General features: G+C 38.1%; 3 protein-coding genes across 3 annotated transcripts in view; all 3 read left to right on the top strand.

Moving 5' to 3' along the window:
* LOC117985634 (uncharacterized) overlaps positions 1 to 18,732 on the top strand; it is a 221,140-nt gene that overhangs the window by 97,955 nt on the left and 104,453 nt on the right. The gene's annotated exons all lie outside the window — the stretch shown is intronic.
* LOC138402742 (uncharacterized) lies at positions 5,809 to 8,691 on the top strand. Its single transcript, XM_069500612.1, has 3 exons — positions 5,809 to 5,886; positions 7,273 to 7,400; positions 8,548 to 8,691. The coding sequence occupies exons 1-3, from the start codon at positions 5,811 to 5,813 to the stop codon at positions 8,689 to 8,691; spliced, it is 348 nt and encodes a 115-aa protein (XP_069356713.1). The 5' UTR covers positions 5,809 to 5,810.
* The window catches only part of LOC117984947 (fatty acyl-CoA reductase wat-like), a 48,718-nt gene continuing 44,689 nt past the window's right edge, over positions 14,704 to 18,732 (top strand). Inside the window, exon 1 of the mRNA XM_034971626.2 lies at positions 14,704 to 14,813. The gene's annotated coding sequence lies outside the window, so the exon portion shown is untranslated. The remainder of the gene's footprint in view (positions 14,814 to 18,732) is intronic.

Genomic DNA, 18,732 nt, shown 5'->3' with positions numbered 1-18,732 from the left:
TGCCCCTGCCGGGATTTAACCCAGGACCTCCCATTTATATGACCACAGCGCTTTAACACTGCGCCAGGGAGCTCGTAAAATCTTATATTGTGCTTACCTACAATTATTTGTTTAAAACTAAGTTCGTCCGTGTGGAATGATGTTTTTTATTAATCCCGCATAAACTTTTATTTTACGGGACAAAAAGTAGCCTATTTTTAATCAAACTTGAGAATAGAATATTACTAGATTCTACGATCCCCATTCAGCCAGAATTTTTTAAAGTACCTATCTACTTTTATTTCAGATGAAACTTACTTGACTGATCAAATTCAAACATACTTCAGGTTCGAAAACGTGGTTATTAGTGACCTAACTGATGAGTCTTTATTATACGTGAACTTTTATTACGATGGCTATGAACTTGTCAAGATACCTTTAGTAAAATTTACTAAAGAAAAATACGGTAAGTGATAAATTGAGCACCTAATTATACTCGTACATAGCTGAGATGAAATGATGAGGCACAGACCCCTGGAAGTCATTATAAGACACATTCATCTTTTATGCGAAATTGATATGTGAGTTGGCAAGGTGCAGCGCCGTGGGCGCCAATACATCGCATCCACAAGCATCGTGCAAATTTAAAACTACGCGCGTAAATTGCGTGAAGTAAGTACGCGAGGTCCTTCTTACATTAAGTAGGATACTTACAGACGACTCGTATCCTACGCGAGTCTCGAAGATGAGTCGCTGAGGAGTATCTCACATACATTTGTATGGTGATTCGCACACTTCGCTACCGGTAACCTACGCGTGTGCTAGGTACCTACTAGTCTCGCGATACCCTCCTTGTCGTCGCCCGCGCGTTGCGTCTCCTTCGATTCTCGGCAAAATGGCGGCGGATCAGCAGTTTGACATTAAAGTTCAAGAAGAATTCTTTGTTTTTAGTAGCATAAAAACTCTAGTAGCGGACATGTATTCTACTGGCATGCGACTGCAGTCTCTTACGAGTATCGCAATGTATGAAGGGCCTCAGACTCTCGAGTCGCGGGTCGCTTACGTGTTTCCTATATTACCAAAGTAGAGGTAAAAAAAGGTAATGTGCATCGGCTTTTAGAATGACATTTCAGTTCTGCAGAGCGTTGTCTCTGTCACTCATACCTATATGACGTTACGTCGGTCTCAACGACAGAGACAGTGCTCTACAAATATGCCATCTCCTTCTAAAGATCGATGTTCATCGCTTATTCTATTGGCCGCGTATTCTACGTACCTTATGTTTATATTACACCGAGTGTAATATAAAGGTGCACGGCCGATCCACGTCCGAGACACGTACGCATCACGGACACGGCACGGTGAAGCATAAACTGTTTCAGATGAAAATGTTCGTGATGTTTTGAATCCGTGCCTCGTCCGCGCCTCGTGCACGGCTCGTGCCCTCCACGTTTTGGCATAAATCATCCCTTACTCTCCTTATACTGTGGTATTATTATGCTGAGTTTAAAGATAAGTACCCCTACTTTTATTATAACAAAATAAACACCGAGGTACCTGTACCTAATTTTTCAGATAGTGTACCCGAAGATTGTTTGAGCTTCTGTACACTAACGTTTGATGTTCGGGACTACCTCCGGAGCGATCCGGGATATGACCAATACGGTAAGGAATTGTAGGTATATTTTATTATTAAAATAAATCAAGCTAAAATTTCTGTCCGCACGTCAGCAATTTCCAACAGGACGGTTAATAGAAATTGCGGGACAATTTCATAATGGTAACGAGATTTATTATTTTAAATACTAACCCTCCTACAAATAAACCTGGAATAGCGGTGGAATAGTTATAGGTACTCTGTTTTGTCTTTTTCCTTCAAATGTCAAATTACTGATAACAGAGAAAGACAAAACAGAGTATACCTAACTATTACACCGCTATTCCAGGTTTATTTGTTTTACCCTAACCCTCTAACAAATAAACCTGGAATAGCGGTGGAATAGTTATACTCTGTTTTGTCTTTTTCCTTCAAATGTCAAATTACTGATGACAGACAAAGACAAAACAGAGTTTAACTATTCCACCGCTATTCCAGGTTTATTTGTTTAGAGGGTAAGTAAATAATTTCATACCTATAGACGTGTAAAACCTCTTTTCAAAAGTTTAAAAACAGAAGAAGAAGAAGATGAATTGGCGCGTAAATCCATACTAAGTAATATTATAAATGCGAAAGTGTGTCTTTCTGTCTGTCTATCTGTCTGTCTGCTAGATTTTCACGGCCCATCCGTTCAACCGATTTTGACAAAATTTGGTACAAAGTTAGCTTAAGTACATCCGAGGATCCAACCGTTCAACCGATTTTGATGAAATTTAGTACAGAGTTAGCTTATATCCCGGGGAAGGACATAAGCTACTTTTTATCCCGGTCAATCAAAGAGTTCCCGCAGGATTTTGAAAAACGTAAATCCACGCGGACGAAGTCGCGGGCATCAGCTAGTTAAAAATAAAATGGACATTTTCATAAGTATAGTACAACTTTTCAGAGTAGGTACATTGAGAAAAATATTTTACTTTGGATAAGTGTCCCAATATTGTAACTGGCGGGGACAACGGTTCTTTATAATATTAAGATTATCTACAGGCATAACGCATTTACCTATATCTACTCATGTGACTGAGAAGGCTCCTGCGAGTAGAGCGGTGCGGGAGGATGACAGTTGTACAAGTTAACGAATCAATGAGCTCTCGCGTCACGTCATCTCTCACCCTCACTCTCTCGCAGCGCTCCACTACCGAGGGAACCTACTCAGTTATGCGTTATGCCTGTACCTACAGCTATTTACTTTCAAGCTTTCAATTTACAGAAAAAAATTCTCGACCGATTCTCCATGGCCTCCAAAACATCAAGATGCTTGAAGGGAAGGAAGTAGTAACTATAGAAGCAGTGTTAAAAAATATACCATCACAAGCTCATTACGTCGGGCTTTTTTACGACAGTATGAAGTATCCGTACTTACTTTTACTTTATTTTTAAGTCTCGCAAATTGCTAATGCGCGTTAGTGACATTTTAGTGAAGTTTCGAGCAACTAGTAGGTACCCCGCAAATTTCTAATGCACGTGGCCGTCATTTTAGTGCCAGTTTTGTGAAGTTTCGAGCAACCAGTACCGTTGATGGTATATTTTTATTTCGGCTGACGTCATTTCGGTGTTAAGAAAGAAAGAAAGAAAAGACGTTTATTTATACAAATTGTGCCACACATCACAACTTAAAGCTAAGAGCTGGTTATTCCGGCGCTTCTTCCACACAATGAGACATGGTTCCAGCGCAATAGCAATTTGCGGGACTTATACTATATACTAGCGACCGCCTAAAGATAATAATGTTATAGAAAGCCTTTCGGCATGGAATCCTCGTAACAATTGTCATTCAAAAAGTGTAACTACCAATGCTGTGAATAAATTATTTGACTTTGACTATCCAGTGCTGGATATAGGTCTCTTGTAGGGATTTTTACACGCCACGGACTTGCGCCGCCTTAATCTAGTGGCTCCCTGCAACTCGTTTGACGTCGTCTGTCCATATAGTGGGGGATCTTCCAACGCTGCGCTTTCCGGTGCGAGGTCGCCATTCTACCACCAACATTGATTTACTGAAAACAAAACACGGAAGAGACTCAAAGGATGCGTGGCAAGCCCTGGTACGCCACACTGCAAAGTAGATAATTATATAATATTAGTTTTAGTATACGCAAAACCTGAAAGTAGTTTGTTCAGAATTATTAACAGAATCGATTTTTACTACGGGTTATATTTTGTCCAAAAAATACTTTGAATTCCTGCAAGTTTCAATACCTAGTTGAATGACAGCATGCGCCAGCTGATTCGAAGTTCGAACCGTTCCGTTCGCTCACAGCCGCGTGCTTGGGGTGGCCATCTTATAATTTAAATTAAATATTTTGTTTATACCTAAGTACCTACCTATATTAATTTTTGTAAATATATTCGACACGTGTTTCGGTTTTTGCGTTAACTTAAACTAACATCGTATGTTCCTCTCAGAGACCAAAAACGCTCATTAAAGTGAGAAAAAAGCCCACAACGTGTTGTGGTCACTGTAAAACACCCACATCGCGAAATTCGTGATAAGGCTCTCATGAAAACGCTCTCTTTCGGCTTCGCTCCACTCTGCGGGTGTGAGTTGCGCCTAAAACACTATACTTTATGTATTCAATATTATTTACAGATAACGTCCCTACAGGACCACCACTAGTGATTATGGACCATTCGGAAACACATTTTAAACAATTCAACTTTACACTAATGCCTAGTTATGCAAACCATACTAAGCTATTAATAAGACTTCTCGATGAAAAAAATAGAACAGTACCCGAAGATAAAGAATTAGTATACTTTATTAGATACACAAAAAAAGGTAAGTAAGTACGCTAATTTAGTCTTCTAATATCTAGGTACTTAGGAACTATTAATTACTAGCTGATGCCCGCGACTTCGTCCGCGATTTTCGGATTTAGGTTTTTGAAAATCCCGTGGGAACTCTTTGATTTTCCGGGATAAAAAGTAGCCTATGTCCTTCCCCGGGATGCAAGCTATCGCTGTACAAAATTTCGTCAAAATTGGTTGAACGGATGGGCCGTGAAAGGCTAGCAGACAGACAGACAGACACACTTTCGCATTTATAATTGGATGGACCAGATGATGCCCGCTACGTGTGGATATAGGTAGATATTATAAAAATCCCGAGGGATCTCATTGATTTCCGGGATAAAATCACCTGCCTATCTTATGTGTAACTGGCTTATGCTCGCGACTTCGTCTCTATGTATAATAATTAATAACTATCCGAATGCCTTTCAGCTTGATCCGTCCAGTAGTTTGAACTGTGCGTAATGCGTTGATAGATCATTCAGTCAGTCACTTTTTCCTTATTTAGATTTAGGGTATAAACTATCTCCATTTCAAACATTCAAAGCGTCTTAGTCATAGCGTGAAGGAGTAACAAACATACAAATATTATAGTTCGCGATAGGTCGAGATGGTAATCGGGGTATGAGCCAAGTCCGCACATCACCCACGCTCAGTGGCGTGCAGGTCATAGAGGCATTAATGCACTGCTTACCCCAGTTGTAATAGCTCAATGCATATTTTTCATTATGACCTACCAGTAAACAGGTTCCTACCTAACTAATGCCTACCCTGGCTTCAAACCCTATGCACGCCACTGCAGTAGCACGCTATCCCCTATTTATTACCTACGGAACCCTAAAAATAATTTCCTGTTTTAATCACTACCCATATTATAAATGTGAAAGTGTGTTTGTTTGTTGATTTATTGGTTTGTTGGTTTCTCCTTCAATCACGTCGCAACGGAGCAACAGATCGAAGTGATTTTTTGCATGGGTATAGTTTAAGACCTGGAGAGTGAGATAGGCTGTCCCGGAAAATCAAAACGCTCTCACGGGATTTTTAAAAACCTAAATCCACGCGGACGAAGTCTCAGGCATCAGCTAGTTTTAATATATTTTGAAATAATAGGTATTTATTATTGTTTTACAATCTAGAAAAGCAAAAAACAGACGCCTGTTTTGATGAATGCATCATAGAATATGACTTCAACTTCAATAAACGTAGAAGTACAGGCTTCAAGGAAGATTATAAACAAAACGAAGCAAATATAACTGGCTTTACTTTCCCTGTGCCAAGTGATGTATGTGTAGCACATAAGAACAGTATAAGTAAACGGCCTTATGTTTCAACAACAACACAAACAATACTTTCAACTACAACATCAAAAACAACCGAAGCAAAAATAATGACTACCGCAGCACCAAAACCAAAAGGAACTGAAGAAGCAACCTCAACTGTAGGAACAATAAAAACTGATAAAGGTAATCAAGCGTACCCAATATCAAAACCATAAGGTGCTAGAATGACGTAAAAAGCCATGGTAGCCTAGTGGTTAGGACGTCCGCCTTCCAATTGGAGGACGGGGGTTCGATCCCGGGCCCTCTAACTTTTCGGAGTTATGTGCGTTTTTAAGTAATAAAAATATCACTTGCTTTAACGGTGAAGGAAAACATCGTGAGGAAACCTGCATGCCTAAGAGTTCTCCATAATGTTCTCAAAGGTGTGTGAAGTCTGCCAACCCGCACTTAGCCGGAGCGTGGTAGACTGTGGCCAAAACCCTTCTCACTCTGATAGGATACCCGTGCTCTGTAGTGAGCCGGTGATGGGTTGATCATGATGAATATCAAAACCATAAGGTGCTAGAATGACCTCGCACCGGAAAGCTCAGCGTTGAAAGACCACCTCTAGGTGGACGGACGCCATCAGGCGAGTCGCAGAGAGCCCCTAGATTCAGGCGGCGCAAGACCGTGGCGTGTGGAAGAGACCTATGTCCAGCCGTGGACGTCTATCGGTTGTTGTTGATGATGATGATGATGATGATGATGAATTTCAAAACCAGAGAACTCCTATTTTACTATTACAGTAAAGTTGGTTTTTAGGGTTCCGTATCCAAAGGGTAACATGGAACCCTATTAATGTCACTCTGCTGTCTCTGTGTCTGTCTGTCCGCGTGTCATGGGGTTTCTAGCTCCTAAAATACTGCCATTCATGCAGCATAGAATATATTTTTATTCAAGTAACTAAATTTTTACAATTGCTTTTGAACTAGTTTAATTTACCACTGGTTCGGAATGCCGTTCCTACCGAGAAGAACCAGCAAGAAACTCGGCGGTTGCAGATTATAACTTGCAAACAAATCAAAAGCTATATATATATAGGGTTGCCCTAGAATCATGAAAAGCAAAAGTAAGGTCGCACAGCACAAGTAAAGGAAAAATCCGAAACTTGTACGTAGTTTAATTTTTTTTTTGTGATTATAAACTTACATTTTGCAATCGGAGTAATTTAAACAACAATATACGTACCTATACTACCAAAGTACGGAAACCTGGGTGCGCGCGTAACCGACTCGCACTTGCCCGTTTCTTAGGGTTCCTTACCCGAAGAGTGCCAACAGTGAACGGTACCCTATTACTACTGAGTTGTATCTAATGAACCGTAATAGGTAGAGAGTAGCCACAGAATATGTACTTATTTCTTATTTCGATTGCCGCTATAACAACAAATAATAAAAATTTCAAAATGGCCGCCATGAAAATTAAAAAAAGTTTTTTTTCTTGTACAATGAATGTTACGGAAACCTCCGTGTGAGAGTTCGACTCGCACTTGACTGACTTTTTTTATTTTACCTATCTTGTTTTTTTCAGCCTCTTCTAACAACCTCGCCATCAGCCTTTCTAGTGTCGCTGTGCTGCTCATATTACTAACAGTTGGCATAGTCTTGTATCGACGACATAAAGTATCAACACCTGTGAACGATGATACTTATTTGTATGTAAGTAAATACTACGTCATATAGATAGTCAGTGGCGTGCACAGTGTTTGAAGCCAGGGTAGGCATTAGTTAGGTAGGAACCTGTTTACTGGCAGGTCATAATGAAAAATATGCATTGAGCTATTACAACTGGGGTAAGCAGTGCATTTATGCCTCTATGACCTGCACGCCACTGTAGATAGTATATAATTTACTAGCTTATGCTCGCGACTTCGTACGCGTAGATGTAGGTTTTTAAAAATCCCGTGGGAACACTTTGAATTCCCGGGATAAAAAGTAGCCTATGTCACTCTCCAGGTCTTTAACTATATCCATGCAAAAAATTACGTTGATCCGTTGCTCCGTTGCGATGTGATTGAAGGACAAACCAACAAACAAACACACTTTCGCATTTATAATATGGATATTGATAGTAATACCTAGTAGTCTTAGTGGGTGAAAGTCAAAGAGTTCCCACAGGATTTTTATAAGACTACATCCACGTGGATGAAGTTTGTTTTAAAAATAGAGATAGCGAGCAAACGTGCAGGCGGGTCACCTGATGTTAAGTGATTGAACATTTGCAGCACCAGAGGAACCGCCAATGCGTTGCTGGCCTTTCAGGGATTTATTGGTCCGCCCCTTGAACAACCTCATGTTATAATCTAGTGGGAACACTGCCGAAGGGAGTTGAATATGCGCGGAAAAAAGGATCTGACACAACGAGCGGTCGAAGTGCCCAGTTACCCAGGTGGTGAGGGTGAAAACTGTACCAGTTCATTCCCCGGGATGTAAGCTGACTCTGTAATAGCTTTCATCAAAATCGGTTAAACTGATGGGCGGTGAGGTGAAAAGCTAGCAGACAGACAGACACTTTTGCATTTATCTAAATATATAAAATGAAAAGGTGACTGACTAACTGACTGACTAACTAATCTATCAACGCAGAGCTCTAACTACCTACTGGATGGATCGGGCTTAAATTTGGCATGCAGATAACTATTATGACGTAGACATCCGCTAAGAAATTGTTTTTGAAAATTCAACCCTAAGGGGGTAAAATAGGGGTTCGAAATTTGTGTAGTCCACGCGGACGAAGTCGCGGGCATAAGCTAGTATAATTTGTGTATATGGAAATTAAAAAAGTGTATTTTATGTGTTTTTGCAGGCTACACAACTAAACTACGCCCAGTTAGAGCTAGAGAGCTCGGAATTATACGAGGCACCGCAGAGAGATTATGTATCGTCCTACACTCGCATCATAGGCGTTCTAAAACCTACACTAGCAGAGAGAAGAGAGAGGAACACATAAAACACGTCTATATGCGCAGCTTGTTGTAGTTGAGCCATTACAAAGTGCGAACTGGGTCATAAATCATTTTTATCGGACCTCCCTCTCGCAATTACAGGTCTTATGAATCTGGGACCTGATGCTCTGGTGTTGTGTGTAACAGTAACCAGAAACCTCGAAAAAATCGATGTACATACATACATTAAAAAAAAACGGGCCGAATTGAGAACCACCTCTTTCTTGGAAGTTGGTAAAAGAAAAAGGAATTTGGTCTATAGTCGATAACAGATTATCTTTATAACAAGGGGAAATAACACTAAATTAGCTACGGCTAGTAGGTATTTTGGTAACCTGCGTCCGAACGACATAACGACTTCTGCAGCGTTCTCACATCCCTATGATTGTAATGATATAAGACCCAGTTCGCACGTTTGTAATGGCTCAACTATAGTCTATTTGTCGTCAAGTACTTGACGGTGACTGACAAATAGTAATAAAAACAAGTAGGTAGTAACAAGGAATAATTAAAAAAAACGACTGCTCTACCCTATTTAATTTTTTTTTAAATTATAGTCAGTGAAACTCGGGATGATGTAAGATGTTAAATTAAATTAATAAGGTACCCATACGAATCCGGGGCAAGTCGCTAGTTTTAATAAAGCAAACCTATCACGGCACGGTTAGATTAGCAAAGATGTTATTATGGTATCAGGTACAATAACCTCGCTATTTTTTTTATTATTTTTTATTTTTTATTCAGATACAAGTTAGCCCTTGACTGCAATCTCACCTGATGGTAAGTGATGATGCAGTCTAAGATGATAGCGGGCTAACCTGGAAGGGCATATGGCAGTTTTTATTAAACCCATAACCCTTTGGTTTCTACACGGCATCGTACCGGAACGCTAAATCGCTTGGCGGCACGGCTTTGCCGGTAGGGTGGTAACTAGCCACGGTCGAAGCCTCCCACCAGACCAGACCAGAAATTTAGAAATTAAAAAATTCCAAACCCCTGCCAGGAATCGAACCAAGGACCTCCCACTAATAAGACCACAGCGCTCACTGCGCCAGGGAGGTCGTCAAAAATTAAAATAACCTCGTTTAAACGTTACCTAGATATTATTACAGGTGCTATCGACAATAGTAACAATGGTTATAACTTACAATCCATGCGTTTATGGGAGTATGATTAAACAAGTTATTAATCACACGGGTGGAAAACCTAGACGTCATATTATCATTATTATCTCGTCATAATTAATTCATTGAAATCTAACTTATAAGTAGGTAGGTAAATGTTATACTGACGATCTTGAATAATTCATAGAAATAGCTGTTTGTAAAATCTAAATAAGGATTACTTATATAGGTATAGTCCGCGACAGGTCAAGATGGCTATCGGGGTATGAGGCTGGGGAACGCCCCGCACATGCGCACGTCAACCACGCTATCCCGCGCGTGGTTAATGCGGGGGCTGTATGGGTGAGCGGGGCCTCCCCACCCCGATTGTCGACCTGTCTATCTGTCTGTCTGTCTGTCTGTCTGTCGGTCTGTCGGTCTGTCAAGAAACCTACAGGGTACTTCTAACTTCCCGTTAACCTAGGATCATGAAATTTGGCATGTAGTTGTAGGTAGGTCTTAAAGTACGAAACCCTAAAAATATGATGAGATTGAAAGTGATGATGTGGCCTAAGACGGAACGTGTTTACGAAGTAAGTTTATAGACCTAAATGTGACACGTAAAAACCTGGTAAGGTATAATTATATAATATTATGTGAAAACCACAAAGTTAACTTTTCCACTGTCGCCAGTGGAAGAATTTATTACTGTGGTTTGTTTATCTAAAGGTTCTGTCGTAGGTTCGTACCTTCACCTTTTTAGGGTTCTGTAGTAACACAAGTGAACATATTAGTTTCGTCCTGTCCGTCTATAGGACGTAGCTGTATGTCACAGCCATAAAATTCAGCAATTATTATTGAAAAAATCTGAACCGACGGCCGCTGGGGCTGACGTGTTCTGGAGTGGAAACCATGTACCGCGCGTGCGCAGTGTAGTACGACTTCCAACCCGCTGGTCCGATGACCTGAAGAAGCGAGAAGCGCGTGGATGAGAAATTCAGAGCACCATGTTTGGTGGCGCGCTCTTGGAAAGGCCTATGTCCAGCTGATGGACGCATACAGGCTGATGTAATGGAATGGAAATTTAAAAAATATAATGGTTAATACAGAAAACTTACCTACTTTATTCGGAAACACTTCTTCAAAAATCATTATTTTTTTAATTTCAATTTTTGCACAAACCAATACCGGGATCCCGGGATCCTGGTATTGAACAAAAAAAATTCGGTATTAATACCGCTATTGAAAAAATCTGGTGTTCGATATTCGATTTTAGTAGTAATGCCTTCTGCCGTCGCGACACATTCATGCGTCGTCATGCGTCAGCCACGTGGCACGCAATCGAGCCTTTTTTGTGGACGAGCTAAGCTTTAAAATGTTTGGAAAGGTCATTGGCATTTTATTTCTGCAACATCAGACTTTTTGCGGATTTTACTGACAACCTAACAAAAGCACCTTGAGGAATTCAAGTGCGTCATCAAATAAAGCTATTTAAAGGTAACATTCGTTTAGAATAAAAATAATCTGCGCACATGCGCTTGACCGGTTATTTACTTATTTATTCATCATTCGGTTTCAGAACACCCATGTTTCGTAGTTCATGATAGGTACTTGGGTATTTTTTTGACATTTTGCACGATAAATCAAAAAATTTTATGCGTAAAAATAAATGAAAATTTGTTTTAGAATGTGTAGGCAAAGCCCTTTCATATTATGATAACTTGGTATAGGTAATTATGTTACCAAAGTAACTATTACCTATACCAAGTTATCATATTATGAAAGGGCTTTCCAAAGAATTTGAAAATACTTACATAAAGAATTTTTTGCGATGTAACCACAGATTCACGGTTTTCGGATTTATTCCATTACTTGTGCTAAAAGACCTAACTCCCTACCTACCAAATTTCATGATTCTAGGTCAACGGGAGGTACCCCATAGGTTTTCTTGACAGACACGACGGACAGACAGACAATAAAGTGATCCTATAAGGGTTCTTTTTTCCCTTTTAAGGTACGGAACCCTAAAAAAGAAAAAGCGCAGAAGATCGTAAAACTGTGCCTAGATAGGCCAAAATCTTTAAAGTCAGAACTGATGGCTATAGGTTAATTTTACAGAAAATCACGGTTTTATGATTCACCAAGGGATCTGATCTTAAATAATTACTTATTATTCAAGGTTAATTACATACATAATTAATTTTGCATCTAAGAAGTTCAGCATTCCATCTATATTGAAATGAAAAAAATTTTTTTACAAAAAAAATAAAAACCGACTTCGTTACACAAACACTAAAAATTGAAAAATATTTAATTTATTACCGAATATGTTATGTATACAAGAGTTAATATAGTTCCATAATAATACTTTTTGGTGCCGGTGCCAATTAGCTTTAGCTGCGCGAATCGTCTAGACTTCATATTTTTATGGGACTCCACAATGGCACCTCATTGGCACCGACCCCAAAAAATATTATTATGGAACTATATTAACTCTTGTATACATAATATATTCGGTAATAAATTAATTATTTTTCAATTTTTAGTGTTTGTGTAACGAAGTCGGTTTTTATTGTTTTTGTAAAAAATATTTATTTCACAATTTTTAGTGGCCCCATGGAATTGTGCTATGACTGGTTAAAAGTCTACTGTTTACCAAGCATGTTTTTTATAATACACTGATCGCGAGCAGTTTACTCTTATCCGTTGAGGAGTTCCAGTATCTATCTTCGAAGATGTTCATCAGATCTTCACCAAATTGAAATGGGACCAACTTTGAAGTATACCCTTTCAAACAAAAAAATAATTTTCAAAATCGGTCTAGGCGTTTTCGAGTTATCGGGGAACATACATAAAAAAAAAATAAAAAAAAAAAAAAGATTCCGACGAATTGAGAACCTCCTCCTTTTTTTGAAGTCGGTTAATAAAATAAGAAATCAATAATAATTATATCTACCTACTTAACTAAACAAAATAAATATCGTATGAAAAAACATTAATGAAAAAACTAAAGAGATTGTTTATCACATGATTGAATAAATTATTTTTATTAGTACCTAACTAACTAGCTGATGCCCACGACTTCGTCTGCCGGTCCCAGTTATTATCATAATGTATTACCTAATAGGTAATAGTAAAAAAAACCGGCCAAGTGCGAGCCAGACTCGTGCAACGAGGGTTCCGTACTACAGTCGTATTCTTTGGTCATTTTTCACGATAATTCAAAAACTATGATGCATAAAGTCAAAGTCAAATGATTTATTCAAAATAGGCAAATAGGTAATCAGTTACTCTTTTTGAAAATACTAATTATTAGTTCATGACCAAAATTTAATTTTTTTTGTGTGATGTAACCACAGATTCACGGTTTTCAGATTTTTCCCCGAATGTCTGCTATAAGACCTACCTACATACCAAATTTCATGATTCTAGGTCACTGGTCAACGGGAAGTACCTACCCTATAATGACCCTGTAGGTTTCTTGACAGACCGACAGACAGACAGACAACAAAGTGATCCTATAAGGGTTCCGTTTTTCCTTTTGAAGTACGGAACCCTAAAAAAGAAAAGGCACTAACTCATTTGACTCGCACCTAATGAGAAATTCTTTATTGGTTTCTTGGTTTGTCCTTCAAACCCGTTGCAACAGATCGACGAGAATTTCGAGTGACATTGCTACTTTTATCCCGGAAAATCAAAGAGGGATTTTCAAAAAGCTAAATCTACGTGGATGAAATCGCGGGGATCACTAATCTTAGTGATTTAATGCCACTGGTGGCAAAGTGAACTGGAGTGGGGGGTGAGGGAACTCTCGGTTTGATCCTGAATCGACGATAATATTATGTCAAATATTAGCCTAGGTGGCGTAAAGTCAAAGAAAATTAAGGCTACTTTAGGTGTCCCTAAAGTAAATGTACTAACTAACATTTCAAGCTTGCCAGTGACGACGAAGCTTCGACGACGAAGTAAATAAATTGTATTACTATGCCGGTTATTAGGAAGAAAAAAACTAAGTATAACATAAAGTATCCTACGAAGATGAGCGAAGACTGGTTAATATAACTGTAACTTTGTAACGAATGTTACCGTTAACTGATGGTGAATCAACGATTTATTTCCATCATGCGAACAGTTGTTAGCGCCGTGTCTAAAGGTTACATCTCCGTTTGCAACCTGCCCTCGAGGTCAAGCGAGTCCTAAGTCCTGAGCGGAAGTCCATCGCATTAATATTCACAAGGAATACCCGGCTGAGTTTGTGGGCTCTTCTCAGACCTGGGCGCGTTTGGAACCCTCGTAGCTTTAGTTTTCAGTTTACATATAAATTATCACCACTACATCATTGTTGCAAATTCATCAAGTGTCAATCACAAAGAATATTACAATAATACCCAATCTGAATAAATGATTTGAGTTTGAGTTTGAATCCCCTACCGTTATGTGACTGACTAGCTTTTGCCACGCTTTTGCACTCATGTAGCTATCTATGAATGAAATAATTTTCAGAATCGGATCTTTAGACTATCGCTACTAGTTTTAAACTTAGAAACTTTACCTTTTCTATAATATTTTAGTATAGATATAAGTAGACGACTCTTATCAATGAGATATAGGCAGGACTTACAATTTGGAAAAATACTTAAGATTTGTAACTAGGAAAATATCGTAAGCAGGTATTATAATATATTGATATAAAATAATTACTTAAATACGAAATTGTAATAAGTAGGTATATTTTATTTTTATTTATCAGCTAGGTAGTATTTCCTTATAAAAACCACTAAAAAACAGATTATTGACGTAGGCTCTGATTCTTTCGTATATAAATTTTGGTCCGTCTGCGTAAGCTACGAGGTCATTAAAAAGTTATTGATATTAGGATTGTGAAACCCTGTTTTCTTGTGTTGTTGTCGCCAGCAACAGTGTTGTTTAGCACGTCGCGTCGCCCGGACGTGAATCGGTTCAATAACGTGTAAAAGTGTGGCGTACAGTGCGGTTAATTAAAAAAAGTTGCGGCTGATTTGCCAGTAAGTACCACTTTTAATTTTCACATTTTTGCTGTTGTTAAAAAACTCGCAAAATATTTTTGTAAAAAATTATAGTTATATTTTAAATATAAAAAAATAAACAAGTAAAATTAATTATCGCTTACCTTTAATTTAAATAATACAAAATTTTAGATAGATACGTTTTGATTTTATCGCAAATTTTAAACATCATGTAACTATTTTAGTTACATGACATTTAAATAAAATAAAATTTCTTTATAACAATGAATTAATTAATAGGGATAGATGAGTACCTTTTTTTCACTGCCCCTCCATTTCTTCGATTTGGCGTTTAGCTAGCATCCCGGGGATGGACATGCTTCTTTTTATCTCGGAAACTCAAAGAGTTCCCACGGGATTTTTAAAAAACCTAATTCCACGTGTACGAAGTCGCGGGCATAATTTTACCTATTCGGTACATCGATTACTTCGATATCTTGCATCCCGTGTACAGAAAGGTTACTTTTTATCTCGAAAAAACAAAGAATTTTAAAAAACCATAAATCCATGTGGATGAAATCTCCCAAGAATGCTCGGTCATTACAGCTAAGTAGGTATCTATGTTTACAAATATGTTAAAAAAATTGTTACCACTTTAAAACTTACCTACAATTCGCCATGGAATTTAGGGTAGGTATATTAATTACTAGCTAATACCCGCGTTTTCGTTCGCGTGGATTTAGTTTTTAAAATACCCGTGGGAATTCTTTGATGTACCGGGATAAAAGTAAAAAAAAAATATTAGCCTAAGAATTTGTTAAATGACTAATATTCCCCTTTCCTCTCCAACTAAGCTTGCTAAGTCAAGCTTGCGATAATCGCAAAGTAGCCTATGTCACTCTCCAGGTCCTTCACTATACCCATGCAAAAAATCACGTTGATACGTTGCTCCGTTGCGACGTTTTGAAGAGCAAACCAACAAACAAACACACTTTCGCATTTACAAATTTACAATAATATGGTTAGGTATTATACTATTATTATTATCATAAACCGATTAAAGGTATTCCAAACCACGCTGCACGCAGCAGCGCTGCCCCCACTACCGGTCCCCATACAATCTATAAGCTGGCTTTTTTGTTGGTTTGTCCTTCAATCACGTCGCAACGGTGCAACGGATTGACGTGATTTTTTTCATGGGTATAGATAAAGACCTGGAGAGTGACATAGGCTCCTTTTTGTCCCGGAAAATCAAAGAGTTCCCACAGGTTTTTAAAAAACCTAATTCCACGCGGACGAAGTCGCGGGCATCAGCTAGTAGATATATAAGTATCTAATAATAAATTTTACGTCTGTGGTGTGTGTCCATGTACTGCACAAACGCCTATCTACCATCAGTAAGATCGATCGCAATCAAGTGCTAACTTGCAAACGAAGAAAAAAATGTTTCCGTAATTAATTTAGTAATTTACATAAGTGAGTCAATTAAAAAATGTATTCAATCTACACTTACAAGAACAACCTTCATAGTTCATACCTATAGGTACATCCTTTATCCTTTTTTACTATGATATATTTTTTCATCATCATCATCATCATCATCATCATCAGCAACCCATCGCCGGCTAACTACGACGGGTGTCCTCTTAGAATGAAAATGGTTTGGCCATAATTCACTACGCTGGCCAAGTGCGGATTTGCAGAAGTCACACACCAACTCTCAGGCATGCAGGTTTCCTCACGATCGATGCAATGCCGATAATTTCCTTCACCGTTTATGCAAGTGATATAATTTGATTACTTAAAATCTTAAAACGCACCGTAAAGTTACAGGTGCGTGTCCGGAATCGAACTCCTGACTCCCTGACTAGGATATCGACTCTTAACCACCAGGCTATCACTGCTCTATATTCTTATATTTTTATCGATTTCCAAGAAGGAAGAGGTTCTATACATATTCTATACATAATTCAGTGCGAATATTTTATTCCGATTTTTCGAAGGTTTCTGAATCGATTTGCGTAATTTTTTAATCAATAGAATAAGTTCGCAACATAACCCCATAAAAATTTCAGATTCTAACTTTTCAATTCTGAATGCTGCATGGGTCCTTCGCACCTAAGCCTGTAAGGATTCAGATTTGCACGTGTTTCTGTGTGGTGGTGGTGCATGTTGCTTGCTTCTCCTGCAGGTTTAATAGTGGCAGTAGTGCTGATTCTGAACACAACCTAATTTTAGAGTATTCGCATCCTACTTACTAATGTAATATGAAAAGGACAGACGCAGTTTGACAGTTTTAAATTTAATTTTTAGATGGTAAAACCCGTGATTTTAGCGCATAGTCGCGAGCCTACTGTTTAAATTTGTAGAGTGCACTAAAATTTAGAGTCTTTAAATGTAAAGTTCATGTTCTGTCCCTTTTTAGCATTGTTAAAAAGAAAAGGATACTCTACTCTAAATTTAGTTTAGAGAAAGACAACGGAATCGGTGCCAATTGTGTGTCTAATATTATTTTTTACTTCGTCAAAATTGGTTTAACAGATGAGCCATGAAAAGCTGGCAGACAGACGGACAGACAGACATACTTCGCATTTATAATATTAGTACGGATTCAGAACTTTAAGCTGTATTCAGCGATTTGTTTCTTTTTAAGACTGCGGGAGCTTTTATTTTCCCGAGATAAAAAGGAGCTAGTGCCTGTAAAAGTCTCTTCATAATCGGTTCAGCCGGTTTGAAGGTTAGTTTGGAGCTGGATGAACGGACATAAATACAATTATTTACAAATACAAATTATATGTTCAGTTTTATTTCTTTGAAGGTAAGTAATAAGTATAGATAGGTAATTTACTTCGTCAATACAATATATAACTTTGTAGTTATTACGACCGGTTGTAAGGCTATTCATTAATTAATTTATTTGTTATTCATTGCATTGAGTCGATTGTTCTTTGAATTCTATAGGTAATAGGTACCACTTGTATAAGTACACTTAGTCGAACAAGTTCAAAACAATAAATAGTCGTTGCATAATAATATGTATATAAGCAGGTCTACTTATACTTCGAAACTAATTTTGTAGTTTGTACCTACTTAATTGTCACAATGAGAAGTAGTTTAAAATGGATTGCAAAATTTGTACCGAACAGACGAACAAACCAACAAATAGAAGCAAGAAAGCGGGTTAGTATTGCAATGGCGCCGATTCTGTTGTCTTTCTCTAAACTAAAAGAGTATCTGCATCTTTTTCTTTTTAATATATTGTATTGCTAGAAAAGGACAGAACATTAATTTTAACTTTAAAGTGCACGCTAGAAATTTAAACAATAGGCAATTGCGACTTGCAGCTAAAGACACGAGATTTAAATTTAAAACTGGCAAACTGTGTCTGTCCTTTTCATATCACATTAGTAAGAACTAAGAACAGGATGCGAATGCTCTAAAATTAAATTCTAAAATTCTCAGAACCAGTAGGTAGGTAGTACCTACTGATTCTGAACTGGGTGACAATGGTACCTAACTAGGTACCATTGTCACCCAGTTCCAATCTATACCTATTTATAAAATTTCAAGCCCCTAATTCATCGGAAAGTTAGTTTAAAATAGATTGCAATTTTTTTTTCGACAAACTGACAAACAGACAGACAAGAAAGCCAGATAAACATTGCATTGTCATTCAACCTATGTTTAAAATTTCATGCGTCTTGCATGCCTTTAGCCTAGAACAAACAAACAAACAAACAGACCAACAAAAAGCAAGGTATTAAAAAAGGTATTATTAATCGTTGCATAAGTACATATGTGGTAATATATACTTCGAAACTAATTTGTACTTAATTATGACAATGAAATCGATTATGAAGGTAGGTACTATCACAATTTACTAGAACAATCTCGTCCGTAGACGCAATCGGTACCTAATTACTTAACTAACGGAGTTTTCCTAGCGCGCTCCACACCG

This window comes from Maniola hyperantus, chromosome 9 (genome assembly GCF_902806685.2).
Source record: "Maniola hyperantus chromosome 9, iAphHyp1.2, whole genome shotgun sequence".
Classification (NCBI taxonomy): Eukaryota; Metazoa; Arthropoda; class Insecta; order Lepidoptera; family Nymphalidae; genus Maniola; species Maniola hyperantus.
Note: the sequence above shows the minus strand (reverse complement) of the source record. Positions and strands in the feature narration are given on the sequence as shown.

Coding starts and splice junctions, on each gene's coding strand:
- LOC138402742 (XM_069500612.1), top strand. CDS start 5,811: ATGACTACCGCAGCACCAAAACCAAAAGGAACTGAAGAAGCAACCTCA. Junction 5,887..7,272: donor AACAATAAAAACTGATAAAG/GTAATCAAGCGT, acceptor TGTTTTTTTCAG/CCTCTTCTAACAACCTCGCC. Junction 7,401..8,547: donor ACGATGATACTTATTTGTAT/GTAAGTAAATAC, acceptor GTGTTTTTGCAG/GCTACACAACTAAACTACGC.